The sequence below is a fragment of the Hemiscyllium ocellatum genome, chromosome 44 (assembly GCF_020745735.1).
Source record: "Hemiscyllium ocellatum isolate sHemOce1 chromosome 44, sHemOce1.pat.X.cur, whole genome shotgun sequence".
NCBI lineage: Eukaryota > Metazoa > Chordata > Chondrichthyes > Orectolobiformes > Hemiscylliidae > Hemiscyllium > Hemiscyllium ocellatum.
The window spans coordinates 9,949,193-9,972,982 of NC_083444.1; the positions used below are offsets into that span (position 1 = coordinate 9,949,193).

Below are 23,790 nucleotides of genomic sequence, written 5' to 3' on the forward strand. Positions count from 1 at the left end.
GATAAGATTCTTTTTGAGAAATGTTTTAATGTGAACATGAATCCAAGGCAGGGAAATGGAGCTGATCAGTGATAATCAGGATTGAATGAAACGAATACTGGCATCTACATAGCACCCTTCGCGAACACCGAACATCTCAACTTGCTGTACAACTAATGCTTAGCTAATCATTAATGTAGATAAATGTGAAGTGCTGCATTTTGGAAAGGCAAGTCTGGGCAGGACTTATACTCTTAATGGTAAGGTCCTGGGGAATGCTGCTCAGCAAAGAGACCTTGGGGTGCAGGTTCATAGCTCCTTGAAAGCAGAGTCCCAGGGAGACAAAGTAGTGAAGAAGGTGTTTGGTATGCTTGTCTTTATTGGCCAGTGCATTGAGTGTAGGAGTTGGGATGTCATGTTGCGGCTGTACAGGACATTGGTGGGGCCATTTTTGGAATACTGCATTCAATTCTGGTCTCCCTGCTATAGGAAGGATGTTGTGAAACTTGAAGGGTTCAGAAAAGATTTCCAAGGATGTTGCCAGGGTTGGAGGATTTGAGCTATAGGGAGAGGCTGAACAGGCTGGGGCTGTTTTCCCTGGAGCGTCGGAGGCTGAGGGGATGACCTCATAGAAGTTTATAAAATCATGACGGGCGTGGATAGAGTCAACAGACAAGGTCTCTTCCTCAGTGTAGCGGAGTCCAAAACTAGAGGGCATGGGTTTAAGGTGAGAGGGCAAAGAAATAAAAGGAAACTGAGGGGCAACTCTCCCACACAGAGGGTGGTCCGTGTATGGAATGAGCTGCTGGGAAGAGGTGGGGGGAGGGAGTGGAGGCTGGTACATTTTAAAATGCATCTGGTTGGGTACATGAATAGGAAGGATTTAGAGGGATATGGACCAAGTACAAATAAATGCGAGTAAATTAATTTAGGATATCTGGTCGGCATGGACGAGTTGGACCAAAGAGTCTGTTTCTGAGCTGTACATCTCTATGATTGTCCAATTCAAAGTCAAGTCATTGGTGTAACTTTGGAAACAAAGGAATCAATTTGCAAGTGGCATGATCCCACAAAAAGAAATGTGATAATGATCAAATAATCTGTTTTGTGAAGTTGCCTTGGGTAAATATTGAGGGTAAATAATGTTGTGGATGCCTGGGTTTAACACCTCAACTGAGAGGTGGCACATCCGACAGCATGGCACTGCTTCAGGTCAGAGTGCCAGCCGTGATTTACGTGCTCAGACCCTAGGGTGGGAGTTGAACCCACAACCTTGTTACTCAGAGGCGAGGGTCTCATGGACACCAAGTGGAGGTGCAGAAGGGGCCGATCCAGTCTGGTTCTGCGACGTGTAGCGCTCTGTCCATGACCTCCTGACACATGCTGGCTTCTTGCCGTTGAGCAGGTCTGGATCTACACCCTCAGGAAAATGGCGACTTGAACTCTGACCTCAGGGAGACGGAGCACGTTCCCAGGAAGTGCGATGTCATCGTCATCTCGGGCCGGAAGGAGAAGTGTGAGGGGGCTCACGAGGCGCTGCTGGTAGGTCACTGTGAATGTCTCCGCGGTTTAGCGTTACCAGGCTCCCTATCCCAGCCTTGAGGGTGAGTGTTGTCCTGGAGCAGCAGTCAGACTGAGGAGACCTTAATCTGCTGCTTTCAAAGTGTAATGTGATTTCTGGGACCTCCCATCATGCCCTCGGGCTGATTCATGGCAGAGAATGCAATTTTCCCTTCCACCTGGTCATCAATGCCCTCCAGCATGTCTCATCCACTTCCCACACCTCCGCCCTCGAACCCCACCCCTCCAACTGCAACAAGGACAGAACTCGGCCCCCCCCCCCGTCCTCACCTTCCACCCCACCAATCTCCGTATACACCGCATCATCCTCCACCATTTTTTTTAGATTAGACTTACAGTGTGGAAACAGGCCCTTCGGCCCAACAAGTCCACACCGACCCGCTGAAGCGAAACCCACCCATACCCCTACATTTACCCCTTACCTAACACTACGGGCAATTTAGCATGGCCAATTCACCTGACCCGCACATCTTTGTGACTGTGGGAGGAAACCGGAGCACCCGGAGGAAACCCACGCAGACACGGGGAGAACGTGCAAACTCCACACAGTCAGTCACCTGAGTCGGGAATTGAACCCGGGTCTCAGGTGCTGTGAGGCAGCAGTGCTAACCACTGTGCCACCGTGCCGCCCATTAGACTTAGTGTGGAAACAGGCCCTTCGGCCCAACAAGTCCACACCGACCCGCCGAAGCGAAACCCACCCATACCCCTACATTACCCCTTACCTAACACTACGGGCAATTTAGCACGGCCAATTCACCTGACCCGCACATCTTTGGACTGTGGGAGGAAACCGGAGCACCCGGAGGAAACCCACGCAGACACGGGGAGAACGTGCAAACTCCACACAGTCAGTCGCCTGAGTCGGGAATTGAACCCGGGTCTTCAGGCGCTGTGAGGCAGCAGTGCTAACCACTGTGCCACCGTGCCGCCCACATTTCCGCCGCCTACAAACAGACCTCACCACTAGAGATATATTTCCCTCCGCACCCGTAAACACCGTTCCCTCCGCGACTCTCTTGTCAGGTCCATGCCCCCTAACAACCCACCCCCCCCCCCCCCCCCCCCCCATGGCACCTTCCCCTGCCACCACAGGAATTGCAAAACCTGCGCCCACACCTCCCCCCTCACCTCCATCCAATGCCCCAAAGGAGCCTTCTACATCCACCAGAGTTTTGCCTGCACTTCCACACGTCATTTACTGTGTCTGTTGCTCCCGACGCGGTCTCCTCTACACTGGGGAGACTGGACGCCTACTTGCAGAGTGCTTCAGAGACACCCACACCAACTGACCCAACAGCTCTGTAACTAAACACTTCAACTCCCCCTCTCCTTCCGCCAAGGACATGCAGGTTCTCGGCCTCCTCCACCATCACACCCTAAGCTCCTGACGCCTGGAGGAAGAATGCCTCATCTTCCATCTCAGGACCCTCCAACTACACAGCATCAATGTGGACTTCACCAGTTTCCTCATTTCCCCTCCCCCCACCTTATCCCATAATCCATCCTTCCAGCTCAGCACCGCCCTCATGACCTGTCCTCCCTGTTCGTCTTCCTTCCCACCTATCCACTCCATCCTCCTCTCTCTGACATTTCAGCATTACCTCCACCTCCATCTACCTATCTCACTGTCAGCTACCTTCTTCCCAGCCCCACCACCCTCCCGTTTACTTCTCCACCCCCTCGGCTGACAGCCCCATTCCTGTGGAAGGGCTTATGCCTGAAATGTCAATTCTCCTGCTCCTTGGATGCTGCCTGACCTGCTGTGCTTTTCCAGCACCACGCTCTCGACTCTGGTTTATGCCAGAGGTTGATTGAATATGCACAGTACTTTCGAGAGAGACATAGTCATCACCAGTGTAGAGGCGTCGTTACCTGCATAGAGCTTTACTTTCTACCTAACCCCGTGCATGCTGTACCTGCCCTGGGGATGTTTGATGGGGACTAAGTAGACTAACATCGTGTTGTCCTTGTCCTGGGAAGGATTGATATCTGTAGGACGATGTGCTCTGGCCCACAGCACTGAGGCCCCAGATCTGCAGAGTGTCATGTGTTATCTGAGTGCGGGAGGGTTGTGCAGATGGAACCTGACCCAGCCTTTGTCATTGCCAGGCCCTTGTTCCGGTTACCGTCGATGTGGAGGTTCCATTTGATCTACATCGGTACATCATCGGGCAAAAAGGTAGTGGCATTCGCAAAATGATGGAGGAGTATGAGGTAAGGATGGGGCAGTCAGGCCGAATGGCCTGTCTTGTGCAGTAGATTCTAGTGTCACCGTGCGTGATCGGGCTTCCTCCGAGCAATGAGCTATTGTGCCTGTAATTATCTCAGAACGTCACGCCCTGCAGTATCCTTCACAGAGCTGTTCAATTATTGGCCAGGGCATTGAATATAGAAGTCAGCAAGTTATGGTACGCCTGTATAAAACTTTATTTAGGCCACATTTGGGATATTACGTGCAATTCTGGTCACCATGCTACCAAAAGGAGGTGAAGTCTTTGCAGAGGGTGCAGCGAAGGTTTACCAGGATTGTGCCTGGTCTGGGGGACTTCAGTTATGAGGAGAGGTTAGATAAACTCGGATTGTTTTCATGGGAAAGGTGGAGGTTGAGGGACGATAGAGGTTTACAAAATTACCAGACGTGTAGACATGATTTGGAGATGCTGGTGTTGGTCTGGGGTGTACAATGTTAGAAATCACACAACACCAGGTTATAGTCCGTCCAACAGGTTTATTTGGAAGCAGTAGCTTTCGGAGCGCCGCTCCTTCGTCAGGTGCTTGTGGAGAATAAGATCGTAAGACACAGAATTTATAGCAGAAATTTACAATGCGATGTAACAGTCCAGGTCTTTTTCAATATATCATTTCAGTTACGTTACACTGTAAACTTTTGCTATAAATCCTGTGTCTTATGATCTTATACTCCACAACCACCTGAAGGAGCAGCGCTCCGAAAGCTAGTGCTTCCAAATAAACCTGTTGGACTATAACCTGGTGTGGGGGGGATTTTTAACCAGAGGTATGGATAGGATGGATAGTCAGAGGCTTTTTCCCCAGGGTGGAGAGCTCAACTACAAGAGAACACAGGTTCAAGGTGAGAGGGGGAAAGTTTAGGGGGGAAATGGGGGGACAGTTTTCACACGGAGGGTGGTGGGTGCCTGGAACACACTGCCAGTGGAGGTGATGGAAGGAGGTATGTTAGCAACGTTTAAGGTGTATCTTAATAGACACATGAACAGGAGGCAAACAGAGGAATAGAAACCATGCCTGGGCAATAAGGAACAGGTCTAAATAAGGATTAGAATCAGCGCAGGCTTGGTGGGCCTGTGCCGTATTGTATTGCATTTCTTAAATAGACACAAGTTCAAATCAGTAAAAGGAAAAATTTGGCCTGATATCAGGTTTTTGACTTTGCACAAGAAGGAATCAGATTACTATTTCTGCAGCTCCCTCCCTATCTTCAGGTCATTCCCATTCTGATTCTGTCAGGGACTTGAGTCATACAGCATGGAAACAGATCGTACAGTCCAACTAGTCCACACTGTCAGACAGCATCCGACGTTTCGGGCATAAGGCCTTCGAGTAAAAAATGAGGTCTGCAGATGCTGGAGATCACAGCTGCAAATGTGTTGCTGGTCAAAGCACAGCAGGTTAGGCAGCATCTCAGGAATAGAGAATTCGACGTTTCGAGCATAAGCCCTTTTATGCTCGAAACGTCGAATTCTCTATTCCTGAGATGCTGCCTAACCTGCTGTGCTTTGACCAGCAACACATTTGCAGGCATAAGGCCTTCATCAGGAATGTTGCACTGACCATGTTGCCAAATTAAACTGGTCTTCCCAGGTGCTCCCACACTTTCTGTTTAGATTGCAGATTTCCAGCATCCGTAATGTTTTCCTGTTGTGTTGGTGGGAGACCCCTCCTCTGCTGCCCACTAGCACCCCCCTCCTCAAATGTTCTTTGAAATGGTGCCTCCGGGCACCCTTGGAGGACCTTGTTTAATATCTGAGCGGATAGACTGCTGCTGAGGCAGTGCAGCACTCACTCAGTCCTACACTGTTAGCCTGAATACTGGCTCAATAACTCTGGACTCAGAGCTGGCAAGAGTTGAACCAGCTGAGGCACGCCAGGCATCTATTTGTGAATGACCTGTGTGATCACACATGAATGCCTGTAACTGTTGGGGCTAGAATTCGTGTCAGAGGTATTCCTCTCTACTGCTGTTGCTTACAGGTGCAACAGTGCCCCCAGCAGTCACTTTGCAGCATTGCAGCTTGTTATTGCAGATTTTCTGGCTGTTCATGCCCGGGAGCAGACTACTTAGCCATCCTCGAGTGCTTTCAGGCAGTGGGGATATTCATCATTCACAGTCTCTCCCTTGAGTAGCCGGTCCGGATAAGTACGCTGGGAGTATCATAGAATCCCTACAGTATGGAAACAGGCCATTCGGCCCAACAAGTTCACACCGACCCTCCAGAGAATAACCCGTTCCCTTACATGGGGAGAATGTGCGAACTCCACACACACAGTCGCCCAAGGTTGGAATCGAACCCGGGTCCTTGGCGCTGTGAGGCAGCAGTGCTAACCACTGAGCCACTGTGCTGCCTATTGGGGCATTAATTGGGCCATTCGTTGGCCTGCTGTACCCAGTTGAGTGCCACAGGGATCTGGGCTGTGTGCTCATCAGTTTGTGGAGCGACAGCATATATCTTAGCCAGAAACTGATGAGCACACAGCCCAGATCCCTGTGGCACTCAACTGGGTACAGCAGGCCAACGAATGGCCCAATTAATGTCCCAATGGGCAGCACAGTGGCTCAGTGGTTAGCACTGCTACCTCACAGCGCCACGGACCTGGGTTCGATTCCAACCTCGGGCGACTGTGTGTGTGTGGAGTTCGCACATTCTCACCATGTAAGGGAGTGGGTTATTCTCTGGAGGGTCGGTGTGCCAGATTTTCTGACAACACGTAGGTCGGGTGGACGTCACATTGTCAGGAAGGGCATAAAGAATCTGAATAGGCATAGGAATAGGTTAAGAAGGGGGGGGGCTAATGTTTGGTGGCTCAGTGGTTAGCCCTGCTGCCTGACAGCGCGATGGACCCAGGTTCGATCCCACCCTCAGGCGACTGTCTGTTTGGGGTCTGCACATTCTCCCCGTGTTTGTGTGGGTTTCCTCCCTCAGTCCAAAGATGTGGGGATTCGGGTTGGATTTGTCATGCTAAATGGCACATAGTGTCCAGGGATGTGTAGGCTAGCTGGATTAGCCGTGGGAAATGAAGGGATATAAGGATAGGGTAGGGGCTGGATCTCCGTGGGAGGCTGTTTGGAGAGTCAGCGTGGACCCGATAGGCTGAATAGCCTGCTTCCATTCTGCAGTTACCACTATATCCCCACCACTTGTGTGACTGCACTGGACAAACATTAACAGTTAGTTTCCTAACTATGGAACTGGACAGGGAACCAGTGCAGACCTTACCCAGGTGAAATGCTTCAATCAGCTTCCGTCCAGAGGCAGAGAGTAGTGGGCAGCACGGTGGCTCAGTCGTTAGCACTGCTACCTCATATTGCCAGTGACCCCAGTTCGATTCCAGCCTCAGGCAACTGTCTATGTGGAGTTTACACATTCTGCGTGGGTTTCTTCTGGGTGCTCCAGTTTCCTCCCACAGTCCAAAGATGTGAATTGGTTAGGGTGAATTGGCCGTACTAAATTGCCCATAGTGTTCAGGGTTCTGTAGATTAGGTGCATTAGTCAGGGGGAAATATCAGGGAATGGGTTTGGGTGGGTTACTCTTCGGTAGGTCGGTGTGGACTTGTTGGGCTGAAGGGCCTGTTTCCACACTATAGGGATTCTATGTCTATAGAGCCATCCGGACTGCTCTTTCCCTCGATCCTGGGGACCCCTCAGCCAGGAGGGAGTGAGTGAGGCCTTGGAGGGTCGTGATCACGGCATTAAGAATTTTAGGTTCAGCACACAGCCAGAACTGGTAGTAAGTGCATCTCCAGCACGTCAGAGCTCTTGTTTCTGCATCACACAAGGGTCGTGTCTGTGCTGACTTGCCAAATGAGCAGTGCAGCCCAGCCATTCTCCTGCCTTCACTCTGTAACCCTGCACGCTCTTTCTTTTCAAATAACAATCCTGCTCCCTCCTGAAAGCCTCAGGTTGATCCTGCCTCCTGGCACACTGCCAGGCAGTACATTCCAGACCCTAACCATTCACAGGGCAAGAATGTTTCTCCTCATGTCTCCTTGTCAGTTCAGTCAATCACCTTTAATCTGGGTGCCTCTTCATCCAAGACACTCCACCAATGGGGGCTGTTGCTCCCTGCCTGCTCTGTCTAGAACACTCTCCGCCTTTCCTCCCCCCCCCCCCCCCCCCCCCACTGACCCTGTTCCTGGTGAGTTTGAACACCTTAATCAGGTCCCCTCTCTACTTTTTCCAAGGATAGCATCCCAACTTCCCCACTTTCGAGTCATAGAATCCCTGGAGTGTGGAAGCAGGCCGTTCGGCCCATCAGGTCCACACCGACCCTCCGAAGTGCATTCCATCCTGACCCCACCCCCCACCCTGTAACCCTGCATTTCCCGTGGGTAACCCATCTAACTTGCACATCCCAGGACACCGTGGGGCAAGTCGGCATGGCCAATCCAATCCACCCTCATCTGCAATTTGCCCAAATCTCTCATCCCTGGAACCATTCCCATGATTGTACTTGCCCGAGACAATATGACTTCCAGGGAGCAGCAGACAGGGATGCATACTTACTGTGTTAATCCCAGCAAATTAATGAAACCCCTCCTGATTTCTCTGCGTGTAACGGTATGAGAAATCTTGGGAGTTGTTCCCTTGTTTAGATGATCACACAATGTCCGTCACTGGTGTAATACTCTCTCCCTTCCTCTTCTTTCATTCTCTCCCTCTTACTCTCTCCCGCTGCGTCTCTCGTTTCAGGTGAACATCGCGGTGCCCCCTCCAGAGCACCAGTCCGACGTTATCAAAATCACCGGCTTGGCAGTGAACCTGGAGCGGGCGCGAGCCGGGATCCTGGAGCGGGTCAGAGAGCTGCAGGCGGAGCAAGAGGACAGGGTGAGTTTTCTCTGGGCAGATGAAAACGGGCCGGAGGGATTCACTGGGTCCGTAGCAGAGTGCACTAGAGTTTAGTAGTGTTTTGTAGTTTCTCTTCACATTTCACACCCGTGTGCATCACTGGCTGGGCCAGATTTTCATTGCCTGTCCCTAGTTGCCCTGGAACTGAGTGGAGGACAGGGGTCTGGAATCACGTGGAGCCACCTAGACTTAGAATAACTTCACCCTTTCTGTAGCTGGGTCAGAATCCTCCCTCACAATAATATGGGAGTACACAGACTGCAGCGGTTCAAGAAGGAGTCTCATCGCTGCCTCCTCCAGGGCATTCATGGATGTGCAACAAATGCTGGCACTGCACCCAAGGCCTTTTTCTGTGAAACAGTTTTTAAAAACTGACTTGAAGGCCTTCTCGCCTTCACTGGCTTTTGTGCTGCAGAGTGAGTCCGCTGGAACACTGTATACTGTTCTTGTCACCATGGTACAGGAAAGGCCATTCCGCTGTTAGAAGGAGGCAGCCAGATTGGTCAAGAGGTTGGAGGAGTACTCCTGTAAACCGCGAAAGTTTGCATTGGGAAAGGTGGGGACTAGAGGGTGTGAAAATGGTTGAATTTATGATTGTGAATGGGGCGTCACTCAACCCAGCATGCTGCTCGGAGAGGGAGATCAGAATTGAGCTGCAGAAACACCGGCTCTCGCAGTCTGCCAGTGATGATTTCTGTGGTCGGTCCCTTTTTTGTGAATGTTCAGCCGGGATTTCCGATCCCTGCCTCAGCATCAATGGGTCCACGCACACATCCAGGCCAATTGGGCACAAGAGGAGACAGACAGAGAGGGCACACCATCTTTCCTGGACACTGGTTGCCAATTTCTGGTATGTTTTGGAAGGTCTCGTGCCTTACAGTGGGGAGCCAGTTGATTGGGTCAGAGAGAGGGGGGTTGGTGAGGGCTGTCAGCTCAGGTCCGAAGGGGGATTGGGAATGTCACAGTCCCAGTGGTGCACAGTTCCGTTAGGCTGGCCAATCCTCTGAGCTAGAGCTGGTACAATATCACATGAGGTGCGATTGAGCACTCTGGCTCTGTACTCATTAGAACGATGAGAAGGGTCACGTTGAAACTTAGAGAACACTGAGAGGCCTGGACAGAGTAGACATAGAGATGATGTTTTCAGAGACTAGGACCTGTCTAGTCACAGCCTCAAAGTGAAGGGAAGAGCTTTTAGAATTGAGATGAGGAGGAATTTCTTCAGCCAGAGGGTGGTAAATTTATATGGGGTGATGACCTAGTGGTGTTAAGCCAGAGGCTGATCTCAGGACCTGGGTTCAAATCCCACCCTGGCAGACGGTGGGATTTGAATTCAATCAAATGTCTGGAATTAAGAGTCGAATGATGATTGTGAAAATTGTTGCCGCTTGTCAGAAAATGCATGCTCACCGGTGCACCTTAGGGAGGGAAACTGCCATCCTGACCCGGTCTGGCCTATATGTGACTCCAGACCCACAGCAAGGTGGTTGAGTCTTAACTGCACTCTGGGCAATTAGAGATTTCTGATAAATGCTGGCCCAAACAGTAATGCCCATATCCTGTGAGTGGATTTTTAAAAGTGGAATTCGTTGCCACAGTGGGCTGTGGAGGCCAAGTCATTAGGCATATTTGAGACAGAGATAGACAGGTTCTTATTCGGTAAGAGAATGGAGTTGAGAAACACATCAGTCATAATCAAATAGCAGAGTTGATGTGCTGGGCCAAATGGCCTCATTCTGCTCCTATATCTGTGGTTATATGGTATTAACCAGCGGAACATTTCCAAGGTAAGTCCCACATGTCAGGCCCAAATCTCCAATCCTGAGCTCAGTTCCACAGCAGACTGGAGCAGCAGAAAGCAGTCCCGCAGAGTAGCAGAACTCCCAGGTACTCGTAGAGCATCAGGAATTCCACAGGACGCCACCGTGCATTCCCTGCCTTCATTTCTAAGTTTGACAACACGGGAGAGCTGGAAGATCTGGGCGGCACGGTGGCACAGTGGCTAGCACTGCTGCCTCGCAGCGCCAGAGACCCGGGTTCAATTCCCGCCTCAGGCAACTGTGTGGAGTTTGCACGTTCTCCCCGTGTCTGCCTGGGTTTCCTCCGGGTGCTCCGGTTTCCTCCCACAGTCCAAAGATGTGTGGGTCAGGTGAATTGGCCATGCTAAATTGTCCGTATTGTTAGGTAAGGGGTAAGTGTAGGGGTATGGGTGGGTTGCGCTTCGGCGGGTCGGTGTGGACTTGTTGGGCCTGTTTCCACACTGTAAGTAATCTAAGATGTGGCTCAGTATTTCACAGGGCAGCTGATCGACCGGACACGGTCAGCTTTCCGAACAAAAGGACGGGAACCTAATTCTGTCCAACATCAGAAGGTAGCGTTTGCAATCCGGTGTAGGGATAAATGCAGTCTGTCGTGCGGCTTGAACCCACGCCCTTCTCCAAACGCAGGTCGCTCATAGTGCAGCATTTCTTCCAGGCTTTGCGGGGCTTCAAGTTGGTCATGTCGGTCGATCCCAAGTACCACCCAAAGATTATCGGAAGGAAAGGAGCTGTCATTTCGCAGATTCGGAAGGACCATGATGTTAATATTCAGTTTCCTGATAAGGGGGACGAAAATCAGGTAACCCTCCTCTTCAGTGGTAAGGATTCCTCTTATTATATGATTTGGAGATGCCGGTGTTGGGCTGGGGTGTACAAAGTTAAAAATCACACAACACCAGGTTATAGTCCAACAGGTTTAATTGGAAGCACAGTGTGACTATAACCTGGTGTTGTGTGATTTTTAATCTTATTACACAAGTATGTATTGATAGAGGTTTCAATTCCATCTCTCTCCAGATATAATGCTTTAATTGAACAATCCAGGCAAATCCTTGGCATTGCAAATACTCCCGTTCTGTTGAAATTTATAGCTTACACTTAAAGAGGTTGCTAGTGTTAAAAATTGAAGAGGTTGAAAGTTCCCCTCCAAGCACACACCTGCCTGACTTGGAACTACACCCGTCGTTCCTTCACCTTGTCCAAAAAATGGGAACTCCCTCCTTTTGTAACATTTAACTAGATGCTACTGTGAGAGGCTGAACAGGCTGGGGCTGTTTTCCCTGGAGCGTCAGAGGCTGAGGGGTGACCTTATAGAGGTTTATAAAATCATGAGAGGCATGGATAGGGTAAATAGTCAAGGTCTTTTTCCCCAGGGTAATGGAGTTCAAACCTAGAGGGCATAGGTTCAACGCAAGAGGGGAAGATTTAAAAGGGATCTAAGAGGCAACTTTTTCACACAGAGGGTGGTGCATGTATGGAATGAGCTGCCAGAGGAAGTGGTGGAGGCTGGTACAATTACAGCATTTAAAAGGCATCTGGATGGGTATATGAATAGGAAGGGTTTGGAGGGATATGGGCCAGGTGCTGGCAGGTGGGACTAGATCAGGTTGGGATATCTGGTCGGCATGGATGCGTTGGACCGAAGGGACTGTTTCTGTGCTGTATGACTCTATGACTGCAGAAATAGTGGAATTTGGTCTCCACACTTAAGAAAAGAGGCAGTAATGTAAAGGTTCACTAAATGACTCCCTGAAGATGAGGGGGTTGTTGTTTGGTGAGGGGCTGAGTGAATTGAACTGGCATTCTCTGGCGTTTTAAAGAGAGCTGATTGAAACTGAGAAGATTCTGAAGGGGTTTGATGCTGAGAAATTGTCCCGCACCTCTTGTTTTAGATTTCCTGACCTACGGCCAGACAGTCTCAGGATAAGGGATTTGGTTAGAGGGAAGGAGAGGGGCATGGATAGGGTATATAGGCAAAGTCTTTTCCCTGGGGTCAGGGAGTCCAGAACTAGAGGGCATAGCTTTAGGGTGAGAGGGGAAAGATATAAAAGAGATCTAAGGGGCAACTTTTTCACGCAGAGAGTGGTATGTGTATGGAATGAGCTGCCAGAGGAAGTGGTGGAGGCTGGTACAATTGCAGCATTTAAGAGGCATTTGGATGGGTATAGGAATAGGAAGGGTTTGGAGGGATATGGGCCGGGTGCTGGCAGGTGGGACTAGATTGGGTTGTGATATCTGGTCGGCATGGACGGGTTGGACTGAAGGGTCTGTTTCCGTGCTGTACATCTCTATGACTCTATGAGAGGTTTCTACAATTAAAGGGTGGTGAATCTTGGGAATCCTGGACCCCAGAGGGTTGTGAACACTCCGTTGTTGAACATATTTAAGGCTGGGGTCACCAGGGTTTTGGAGTCTCGGGGAATTGAGGGGATATGGGGAGTAGACAGCAAAGTGGAGTTGAAACCCAAGGTCAGCCATGACACTATGAAATGACAGGGCAGGATGGATAGGCTGAATGGTCTACCCCGCTCTTATTTCTTGTGTTCAAGGAGGTGGCTCAGCGCTACCTTTTCAGGGGGCGATTAAGGATGGACAGCAAACGCTGACCCAGCCAGCAAATTCTGAGAAAGAATTTTTAAAAAAAAGAATTCTTGACCAGTGCTGCAACTGCTGTCCGCTCGTGTGCGTGGGTCAGTTGGTGGCACTAAGAACTCTGTCACTAGTCATAGTCATAGGGTCAGAGAGATGTACAGCACGGAAACAGACCCTTCGGTCCAACCCGTCCATGCCGACCAGATATCCCAACCCAATCTAGTCCCACCTGCCAGCACCCGGCCCATATCCCTCCAAACCCTTCCTATTCATATACCCATCCAAATGCCTCTTAAATGTTGCAATTGTACCAGCCTCCACCACTTCCTCTGGCAGCTCATTCCATACACGTACCATCCTCTGTGTGAAAAAGTTGCCCCTTAGGTCTCTTTTATATCTTTCCCCTCTCACCCTAAACATATGCCCCTCTAGTTCTGGGGGAGTGCTGCACAGTTGGCGATGCTGACTTTCCAATGAGACTGAGGCCCCATTTCCAGACTCAGGGGGATGTGATTAAAAATGTATTATTTTTATTTCGAAAAAGAGCAAGGGGGTCTTCCCCCCCACCTCCTCTGTGCCCTGTTCAATATTTATCCCTCAGTCAATGTTACAAGTAGGTCACGCATTAGCTAGTTATCATCACCTCACTACCAATGGGAGCAACTGTGTGTAAATTGGCAACCAGGGCTCCGTCTTTTGCATTACAACATTTCAAAAGTACGACCTTTCAACTTCCTTGCCTGTAGGTCACAAAAGGCTCTGTATAAATGCATATTTTTCTTGTTAGACTTATTCTGACACGACAAGGCAGCCATTTCTTGGCCATTCTGCACCTTCCTCCAAGATGGCGGCCAGGAACACGTGCTGTAAAGGTCAGGATGACATTGGATGTGTTACATTGGCATTGGACGGTGGTTACAATTGGTCAAAGCCAGCAATAAGTAGCAGACCACTCGTGAATCAGCAGTGGGTACTGCATGCCAGCCAGTAAAGTCCTCATTTTCACTGGAGATCTCAGAATAATAGTTCAGACTCTCTCTAGAGAGGGGTGGGAACTCTAAAATCACTGGACGGGGAGCCAGAGTAGGGTCAGTGAGCAGAGCAGGTACTGAGTGACTTAAGAACTTACACAACCATGACCCCGTCTGCCCATTGCGTTTGTGGACGAAGGGGAGGGTTGACCATCTGGTGTTGACCCGGTCTGTCTGTTTGCTTGTTGCTTCCTTGCAGGATATGATCTCCATCACGGGCTACGAGAGGAACACCGAATCTGCCAAGGATGCCATCATGAAGATTGTGGCTGATCTGGAAGAGATGGTCAGCGAGGACATCAATCTGGACCACAGGGTTCATGCCCGCATCATTGGGGGCAGGGGAAAGGCCATCCGCAAGATCATGGAGGAATTCAAGGTGAACCTGACACACTTGGCACATGCTGGGGGTGTTGGCTCACTCTAGATTGCCGGTGGCTGAAACCTCGAGTCTGACAGGCCCCTTGATTTCAGCTCCTATTCCACTCTGGCATTCACCAGTCTCACAAAGCTGTTGCAAGTCTGGTGGATGTGACATCCTTTTGGACCAGACGATAAACTGAGGGCCAGTACGCCCTCTCTGGTGACTGAAATATCCCACGGTCACTATGGTGAAGGAGAGCTGGGGAGTTCTCTCCCTGGGGCAAGATTTATCCATCCATCTCCAACTCTCATAGAGAGGAGGAATCCCTACAGGGTGGAAACAGGCCCTTCAGCCCAACAAGTCCACACCGACCCTCCAAAGAGTAATCCACCCAGATCCATTCCCAAGCGTACCCCTGACTAATGCACCTAACCTCTGGGCAAATTTAGCGTGGCCAATCCACCCTAACCTGCACATCTTTGGACTATGGGAGGAAACTGGAGCACCCGGAGGTAACCCACACAGACACAGGGAGAACGTGCAAACTCCACACAGGCAGTCACCTGAGGCAGGAATCAAACCTGGATCCCTGGCGCTGTGAGGCAGCAGTGCTAACCACCGTGCCACTCTGATCTGGTGAGAAGGTGGTAATAGAGAAAATAGGAAAAGGAGCAGGAAGGATTATTGAGGGGCGACTTATTGAGGTTTATAAAATCAAGAGGGTGTAGGTAAGGTGAATGGCAGGTGTCATTTGGAGATTTCAAAACTTAAGAGACCATATTTCTAAGGTGAGAGCAGAAAGATTTAAAAAGGGCACGAGAGGCAACTTCTTTTTACACACAGAGTGGTTTGTGTGTGGAATGAACTGTTGTAGGAAGTGCTGGATCTGGGTACAGATGCAACATTCAAAAGGCATTTTGATAAGTACATGAATAGGGAAGGTTTGGAGGGATGTGGGCCAAGTGCAGGCAGGTGGGACTAGTTTAGTTTGGGATTATGCTTGGCAAGGACTGGTTGGACCAAAGGGTCTGTTTCTGTGTCAGGCTGCCCAGTGGCTCAGTGGTTAGCACTGCTGCCTCACAGCGCCAGGGACCTGGGTTCCATTCCCACCTCAGCTGACTCTCTGTGTGGAGTTTGCACATTCTCTCAGTGGGTTTCCTCCCACCGTCCAACCCTGTGCAGGTTAAGGTGAATTGGCCGTGCTAAATTGCCCGTAGTGTTCAGAGATGGGTAGGTTCGGTGCATTAGTCAGGGGTAACTGTAGGGTTGTATGGGTCTGGATGGGTTATGCCCAATGGCCTGTTATCGCACTGTAGGGATTCTATGATATTCTGCATCTGTCTGAACTCCTTAATTCTGTATTCCTTAATTCCCTTAGATGCAATGATGTCATGGGTGCCTTCCCTTCTTGGTGGTTGGACTCGAGTTACCATCGTGCTGAGTGTGGCACTCCAGTGATTCTTATAACCTAACGTCTTTGCACCTTTTTTGGGATGGTCTTTAGTGTCCTCTGATAGATCGATCAGGTTCGGTCATTCTGATTGATCAGACCCGACCAGGGTCCTTCATTCCTGGAGGTGCTGGGTGCACATAGTCTCCTCCAAGTAAAGGTGTGAGGCTCCCCTGTGTCTGGTACACACCTCGCTGTTTCTGGTCGCCCTGAGGATGACATTCCATTGACTCCATTTGAATCCAAGTTCAGGCGTGTATTGTAGGGTCTGCTGCTAGGAGGTTGGCTTCCCCCTGTCTGAATTCTGCAGCATGTTTATTAGAGTGGTGCTAGTAAAGCACTGCAGGTCGGGGAGCACTCTAATCCTGACTCTAATCTCCAGCATCTGCCGTCCCCACTTTCGCCGTGCATGTTTATTAGCTCAGTCACTTGGCTCAAGGCTTGTCCCAATATCCCAGCATGCCTTAGTCATTGTCCAAACTTTGTAAATCTATCATAAAGTCATTATTTTGAGCAGCCCGTCTGCCATATCCTTAATTCCTTTAGATGCCAAACATCTGTTGGTCTGAGTCTTGAATCTACTCGACAATGGAGCATCCGTAGCCTGTCTTGGGTAAAGAATTCTGACACACTGAGGGAAGAAATTCATCCTCGCCTCTGTCCTAAATAAATCCTATTTCTAAATCCTGCACACACTCTCCAAGTGTCTGCCTGATGGCACCTCTTAAGACCTTTACACATTTCAATCAGATGGTCCCACTTTCTTTTAAGTTCAGTTTGCACCCAGTTACTTCATCAAAACACGTAAGATCCTGAGGGGCCTTGACCAGGCAGATGTGGAAAGGGATGTTTCGTGTTGTGGGAGAATCTAGAGTGAGAGGTCACAGTTTTAAACTCAGAGGGTTCCCATTTAATCTGCAGACGAAGAAATTTTCTTTTTCTCTCAGGGGCCTGAGTCTTTGAAATTCCCTTCTTCAAAAGGCAGCGATGCAGTATTTTTAAGGCAGAGGTAGATTATCAAGGGGATGAAAAATTATCAGGGGGTACGCAGGAGTTGAGGTTAAAATCAGGTCAGCCAATGATCTTATTCATTAGAGGAGCAGGCTCTAAGTAGGGTCTACTCTTCTTCCAATGTTCAATAGTCTCCTCAAAGGACAATCCCTTTGTCTCAGAATCAGTGTCATAAACCTTTGTTGTGCTCCCTTTGCAGCAAGAAACATACATCTATAGGAGCTGGCATTTTGTAAGTACTTTATCTTTAGTGAGTGAACCTCTAGCATTGGTTGTTCAGTGGTTAGCGCTGCTGCCTCACAGCACCAGGGTTCGATCCCACCCTTGGCCAACTGACTGTGCAGAGTTTGCACATTCTCCCCGTGTCTGTGTGGGCTTTCTCCGGGTGCTCCGGTTCCCTCCCACAGTCCAAAGGTGTGCAGATTAGGGTGGATTGGCCGTGCTAAATTATTAATAGCGTCCAAGAATGTATAGGCTAGGTAGATAAGCCATGGTAGATGTGGGTTATGGAAGATGCTGGATCTGGATGGGATGCTCTTTGGAGGAGTGGTACGGATTCAATGGGCTGAATGGCTTGTTTCTACACTGTAGGGATCCTGTGATGTTCACCAGCCTAGTCAGTGACCAGGTCACTGGTCAGCAGCGGTCTTGACTGATGCGCAGTAGTCGTAAGACTAGTCTAGATGCAACTATTTTTTATTCCTAAACCACCAGGGGGCATGTTTAGGCTAAATGCAATGGTGGGATAGTGCTTTCTGACTCGGTGGGAGTGAGAGCACTCCCCATGGTTAGGTACTTCCTGTATAACGTGCGTACACGTTTCTGCCCCCGTACCAGGTCGACATCCGGTTCCCACCGCCTGGCTCCGACGACCCAAACCGGGTGACAGTAACCGGGCTCCCCGAGCACGTTGACAATGCCATCGATCATCTGCTCAACCTAGAGGAAGAATACGTAAGTCCTCACACCTTTACTGCACCAACTTGTACATCGAATCTCCCGGGAATAGAGAAATCCCGGCTCTCAGATCAAATCAGGCGAGGCTGGGAGAGAGAGGGAGGAAGGGGGGGTGTGTGTGTGTGTGTATGAGTATCTGTATGTGTGTGTATGTCTGTATCTGTGTGAGGGGATGTGTGTCTGGGTGAGGGGATGTGTGCCTGAGTATCTGTATGTGTGTGTGTGTGTGTCTGTCTATCTGTGTGAAGGGATGTGTCTGAGTATCTGTATGTGTGTTTGTGTGAGGGGGTGTGTGCCTGCGTATCTGTATGTGTGTGTGAGAGAGAGGGTGTGTGTGCCTGCGTATCTATATATGTGTGTGTGTGAGGGGGTGTGTGCCTGCGTATCTATCTGTGTGTCTATGTGAGGGTGTGTGTACCTGAGTATCTGTATGTGTGTGAGAGAGGGTGTTTGCCTGAGTATCTGTATGTGTGAGGGTGTGTGTGCCTGAGTATCTGTGTGTGTGTGTGTCTGTGTGAAGGGGTGTGTGCCCCTGAACATCTGTATGTGTGTATGTGTCTGAGGGGGTGTGTGCCTGACTATCTGTATATGTGTGTGTGTGTGTGTCTGTGTGAAGGGGTGTGTGTCTGAGTATCTGTGTGTGTGTGTGTGTGTCTGTGTCTGTGTGAGGGGCTGTGTGCCTGAGTATCTGTATGTGTGTGTGTCTGTGTGAGGGTGCGTGTGTGTGTCTGTGTGAGGGGGTGTGTGCCTGACTATCTGTGTGTGTCTGTGTGTGTGCCTGAGTATCTGTATGTGTGTGTCTGTGTGAGGGGGTGTGTGCCTGAGTATCTGTATGTGTGTGTGTCTGTGTGAGGGTGTGTGTGTGTGTCTGTGTGAGGGGGTGTGTGCCTGAGTATCTGTATGTGTCTGTGTGTGTGCATGGTAATTATTTCATGAGACTCATCATCCCAAGATCTGGATTGGTGACCCAAAGGTGAGAGTTCTAATCCTACTACAGAAGCTGAGGAATTCACATTAAATAAACCAGGAATTAATAATGTCTCAGTAATTGTGACTGCAGTCGTTGTTGTTACAAAAAGGATCGTACCAGTGCAGTAGTAATGTCCCTGTCTTTGGGCTAGAAGGCAGGTTGATCTGGGTGTAACTCCAAGACAGGTGGGAATTGAACTAGAGGTAGCAGGCACAGGCATGCCCACGTTCTGGCAATGTGTCATAATGTGTTCCAACAGGTTGATTAAAAATAATCCCAGTTTTTGGAAATCTGCCACCTCTATCCAGTCTGGTCTACGGGTGAGCCCTGACCTAAAGTCTCAGTGGCTGTTTGAAATAACCGAGCAACCAGTCTTGTCAGTTTCTCAAGGGCAGTTGTACACACCTTCGCTCAGACACAGAGACACCACTTACACTCTGAGCAGAAACTCACAAAACTCCGCACATTTTGCATTGACATTTGTTTTAATGATGATTTTATTAAGGGTGACTCAGTGGTTAGCACTCTCACCTCACAGCACCAGCGACCCAGGACCAATTCCAGCCTCGGGGAACTGTCGGTGTGGAGTTTGCACATTCTCCCCGTGTCTGCGTGGGTTTCCTCCACTTCCCTCCACCATTCCATAGATGTGCAGGATAGGTGGACTGGCCGTGCTAACTTGCTCATGGTGCGCAGGGATGTTCAGGCTAGGTGAGTTAGCCATGGGGAAAATGCAGGGTTACAGGGATAGGGTAGGGAGGTGGGCTGCTCTTTGGAGGGTCAGTGTGAAGTTGATGGGTCAAATGGCCTGCTTCCACTCTGGAGGGGGATTCTATGACTCACTGATGGCGTTATAGTGGAAATGTGATCACTTGGGATTAGGTCTAATTTAATTTTTTTTTATGAATTCAGACCCAAGTATCTTGTTTGTTATTTATTGGTGATAATTTGGCAAGTACAGCAAACTTCCTTTTAACCGGCACCTTATGAACTGTCACGCTCAATAAATGGGAAAACATTATACACCTCAAATACCGTGGAGTTGACCGTATTATTCTGTCCAGTCATTATCCTTTTATAATTTACTTAGCTCAATGTAAATTTATTTGATCAATCGAACGGCCACACAAAATATATAGATGACTCAGTTTCTCCTCAAATATTGCAATCTCCGAGTAGTCAGTTGAGGGTGAGAAGGCTGTCGGCCAGTGAGGTTAATTTTAGGCAATGATATGTTATAATTTTAGTATAACAGTGACGTGTATATCCCCTGTATTACATTGTTTTTACGCTGATTATGTTGACCTCTTGATTATCCAAACTATCTGATCAACTACGCACTCCCATGGATGCTGGATAATCAAAACATTTTCTGTATTTGGTTTGTAAATGCCGATTATGTTGTCTTCCGCTGTTGACGGTTTCTATTTTCGGCAGTTTTCAGCTAAATTCAGCTAAAAACCGTTGCCAAGTCTCAGGTTATGCTCTGACCGATCTGAACTTTCAGTCCATTTTTACCCACCTTGCCCCGGACTGCTACATGAACCAGCAGCAGGAGTAGTTCTTTTGAATCTGCCCCGTCGCTCCCCCAGATCGTGGCTGATCTGAATTTGGCCTCAACTCTCTGCTATTCCGCTCTGCCCCACCACCCTCGTCTTCCGCCACCACCCTCGTCTTCCGCCACCACCCTCGTCTTCCGCCACCACCCTCGTCTTCCGCCACCACCCTCGTCTTCCCCCACCACCCTCGTCTTCCCCCACCACCCTCGTCCTCCCCCATCACCCTCGTCTTCCCCCATCACCCTCGTCTTCCCCCATCCACTAACTCAGCCATGAATGACTCAGCGTCCAGTGCTCTCTGGGGAGAGTAATTCTCGTTGCCTTCTGAGAGAAAAAGGAATTACTTCCCCTTGGTACTTCCATTTGTAATTTTATTCATTCACGGGATGTGGATGTCTGGCCAGTCCAGCATTTACTGCCCATCCCTAATTTCCCAGAGGGCACTGAGGTGTCAACCATATTGCTGTTAGCGGAGAGCTCCCCGTATCCTGCATTTTCATTGGCTGAGATGCACCTCGGAGGCATCCTGAGGTGGAAGAGGGTACCATCAAAAGGACCTTCGCCCTCTCTCGTCCCCCTTGTGCAATCCCTTCCTCTTAGTCTGGGCACACGCTCTCAAACTCCACCACGGCATTCAAGTTCAGGAAACAAATCTGGAATTGCACAAAAGTTGGTCTCAGTGGTGACGACTGGCCCACCAGTCGGGAAGGTGGTCTGCCCACCTTACCCGGTGTGGTCTACTCGTGACCCACGGTGTTGTGGTTCACTCTTGACCACCTCCTGAAACGGCCGAGCGGGAGGCTGAGTTCAAGGCTGACTGGAGGCGGGCCTTGCCAGTGATGCGCCCTGAAGCCATGATAGAATTGCTAAAGGTCTCTCCTCAGTGCCTCTGAACCCAGTTCCCTTATCGGCCTCTCTCTGCCGTGTAGATGATGGCGATCGTGGAGTCGGAGACGATGGCGGCGTACATGAAGCCCCCGTCCCGGGTGGAGGAAGAACCCCGAGGCTCGACGAGAGGCTTTGTGGTGAGAGACGCTCCGTGGAACGTCCCCGGCAACAAGGTGAGCGCTCAGACTCGGAGCGAGAGTCACTGGGAACTGACCGAGCTCGGAGTGGCTGGGGTGGGGCTGGTGGGGCAGACAGGCACCACACTAACTTCCCAACCTCTCCCTCATCTGTGGGTGCAGCGGACCTAGGAATCCATAGGTGTAAGAAATTAAACTCAGCGAATCTATCTGGAATCGCAGAAACCTTACAGTGTGGAAGAGGGCCATTCGACCCATCGAGTCATCACCGACCCTCCAAAGAACATCCCACCCGAACCCACCCTATCCCTGTAACCCTGCATTTCCCATGGCCAAACTACCTAACCTGCACATCCCTGGACACTGTGGGACAATTTCCCACAGCCAGCCCACCTAACCTGCACATCCCTGGACACTATGGGACATTTTCCCACAGCTAATCCACCCTAACCTGCGCATCCCTGGACACTGTGGGACAATTTCCCACATCTAACCCACCCTAACCTGCACATTCTTGGACACTGTGGGACAATTTCCCACAGCTAACCCACCCTAACCTGCACATCCCTGGACACTGTGGGACAATTTCCCACAGCTAACCCACCCTAACCTGCACATCCCTGGACACTGTGGGACAATTTCCCACAGCTAACCCACCCTAACCTGCACATCCCTGGACACTGTGGGACAATTTCCCACAGCTAACCCACCCTAACCTGCGCATCTTATGGGACACTATGGGACCTTTCCCACAGCTAATCCACCCTAACCTGTGTGTCCCTGGACACTGTGGGACAATTTCCCACAGCTAACCCACCCTAACCTGCGCATCCCTGGACACTGTGGGACAATTTCCCACACCTAACCCACCCTAACCTGCACATCCTTGGACACTGTGAGACAATTTCCCACAGCTAACCCACCTAACCTGCGCATCTTATGTGACACTATGGGACCTTTCCCACAGTCAGTTCACCCTACCCTGCACATCTTTAGACTGCGGGAGGAAACTGGAGCACCCGGAGGAAACCCACGCAGACACGGGGAGGATGTACAAACTTCACAGTCGCCCGAGGGTGGAGTCGATTCCACCCGGGCCCTGGCACTGTGAGGCTGCAGCACTAACTGCTGAGTCATCGTGCTGCGTATTCGCAGGCTAGTCTCAGGAAAGGTGACCATTCGAGGGGAAGGTCTCAGCTGTTTTCCTCACGTCCTCTTGGGAAGGAAATCCTCACCCGATCTGGCCCAACACGAGACTCCAGACCCAGGCCCAGACATGGCCGTCTGTCACTGCCCTGAGACGTGGTAAACCCCTTCATTCAAGGGGCGATTGGGGAGGGCGCGAGTGAGGCCCGCATCCCCCATTAAGGAGCCTGTAAGGCATCTGAAACGGATACGCTGACTCTGGAGAGGCATCGGGATGAAGAGGCTGAAATCTGACTGTCTGACTTGGCACTGTCTCCCTGCAGGCCCCAGATGTGAGCAGCGCAGAGGATTTCCCCATGTTTGGAACTGTGGTCACCCCAAGACAGGCGTCCGCCTGGGGCCCGAAGAAATTCTAGGGCCTTGAGCAGTCGGTAACTTTTGAGAAAAGCTTCTTGTCCTGTTAGAGGAAAAAAAAAGATTTTTTTTTGTGAATCTCAGTGTTCTTTTTCTGAAGCTTTGACTTGTCACAGTTTTCTATAAAAAAAAATTGAAATGTCCAGAGGTATTAAGCTGCTGTACCACTGTCCTGTGTACCATCTGTTTCGAGAAAGAAAGGCAGAAAGCCATACTGCACTTAGTTTACAACAGCTCCCCACCCCCGACCCCCTCCTTCACTCTCCCAGTCCTCAGTAGATTTCTCTTCGGAGCTGCACACGACAGGATCTGGGAAAATACCGCCACAGATTGGGCTCAAACTGTTTGCGAGTTTGCGTGCTGACTGGTTTCCCCCCCCCCCCCGTGGTGCTGCTTGTACTGAGTGAGGTGTTGGCCAACCCGCTTCAGGATGGGTTCTCGGAGCATCGGGGTCTCTCGGCGAGCTAGGAAGCTGACCCTCCTTCCTTACACCCCACTCCCATGAGGCTTTTGTGCCTGCTATCTGGTACCATCCAAATAGTGGCTTTTATCGGTCTGTTCTCCTTCGACCCTGCAGGGTCAGTCAGTTTCATGAAACCTGCCTTATCAAGACCGCTCACTCACCTGGACCCCTCTGAGGCACCTCTGAGAGAAAGGACTTGTTCTTTCTCTCTATCTCTCTCTGTCTTTCTCTTGTTCTTTGTCTCTCTTTCTCTCTTTCTCTCTTACTTTTCATTTCTTTCTGTCATTCTTTTTCTCTCTCTCATTCTTTGCCTCTATCTCGC

The 23,790-nt window shown here is 50.1% G+C and overlaps 1 protein-coding gene across 3 annotated transcripts in view; it reads left to right on the top strand.

Moving 5' to 3' along the window:
- LOC132835358 (vigilin-like) overlaps positions 1 to 23,148 on the top strand; it is a 107,267-nt gene extending 84,119 nt beyond the window's left edge. For all 3 annotated transcript variants that reach the window (XM_060854819.1, XM_060854821.1, XM_060854820.1), the window contains 8 exons: positions 1,385 to 1,521; positions 3,673 to 3,777; positions 8,511 to 8,645; positions 11,142 to 11,285; positions 14,309 to 14,488; positions 17,772 to 17,888; positions 21,350 to 21,481; positions 22,915 to 23,148. In XM_060854819.1, the coding sequence (XP_060710802.1) occupies positions 1,385 to 1,521; positions 3,673 to 3,777; positions 8,511 to 8,645; positions 11,142 to 11,285; positions 14,309 to 14,488; positions 17,772 to 17,888; positions 21,350 to 21,481; positions 22,915 to 23,007 (1,043 nt within the window). In that variant the 3' untranslated portion in view covers positions 23,008 to 23,148. The remainder of the gene's footprint in view (positions 1 to 1,384; positions 1,522 to 3,672; positions 3,778 to 8,510; positions 8,646 to 11,141; positions 11,286 to 14,308; positions 14,489 to 17,771; positions 17,889 to 21,349; positions 21,482 to 22,914) is intronic.
- Positions 23,149 to 23,790: the final 642 nt, after the last annotated feature.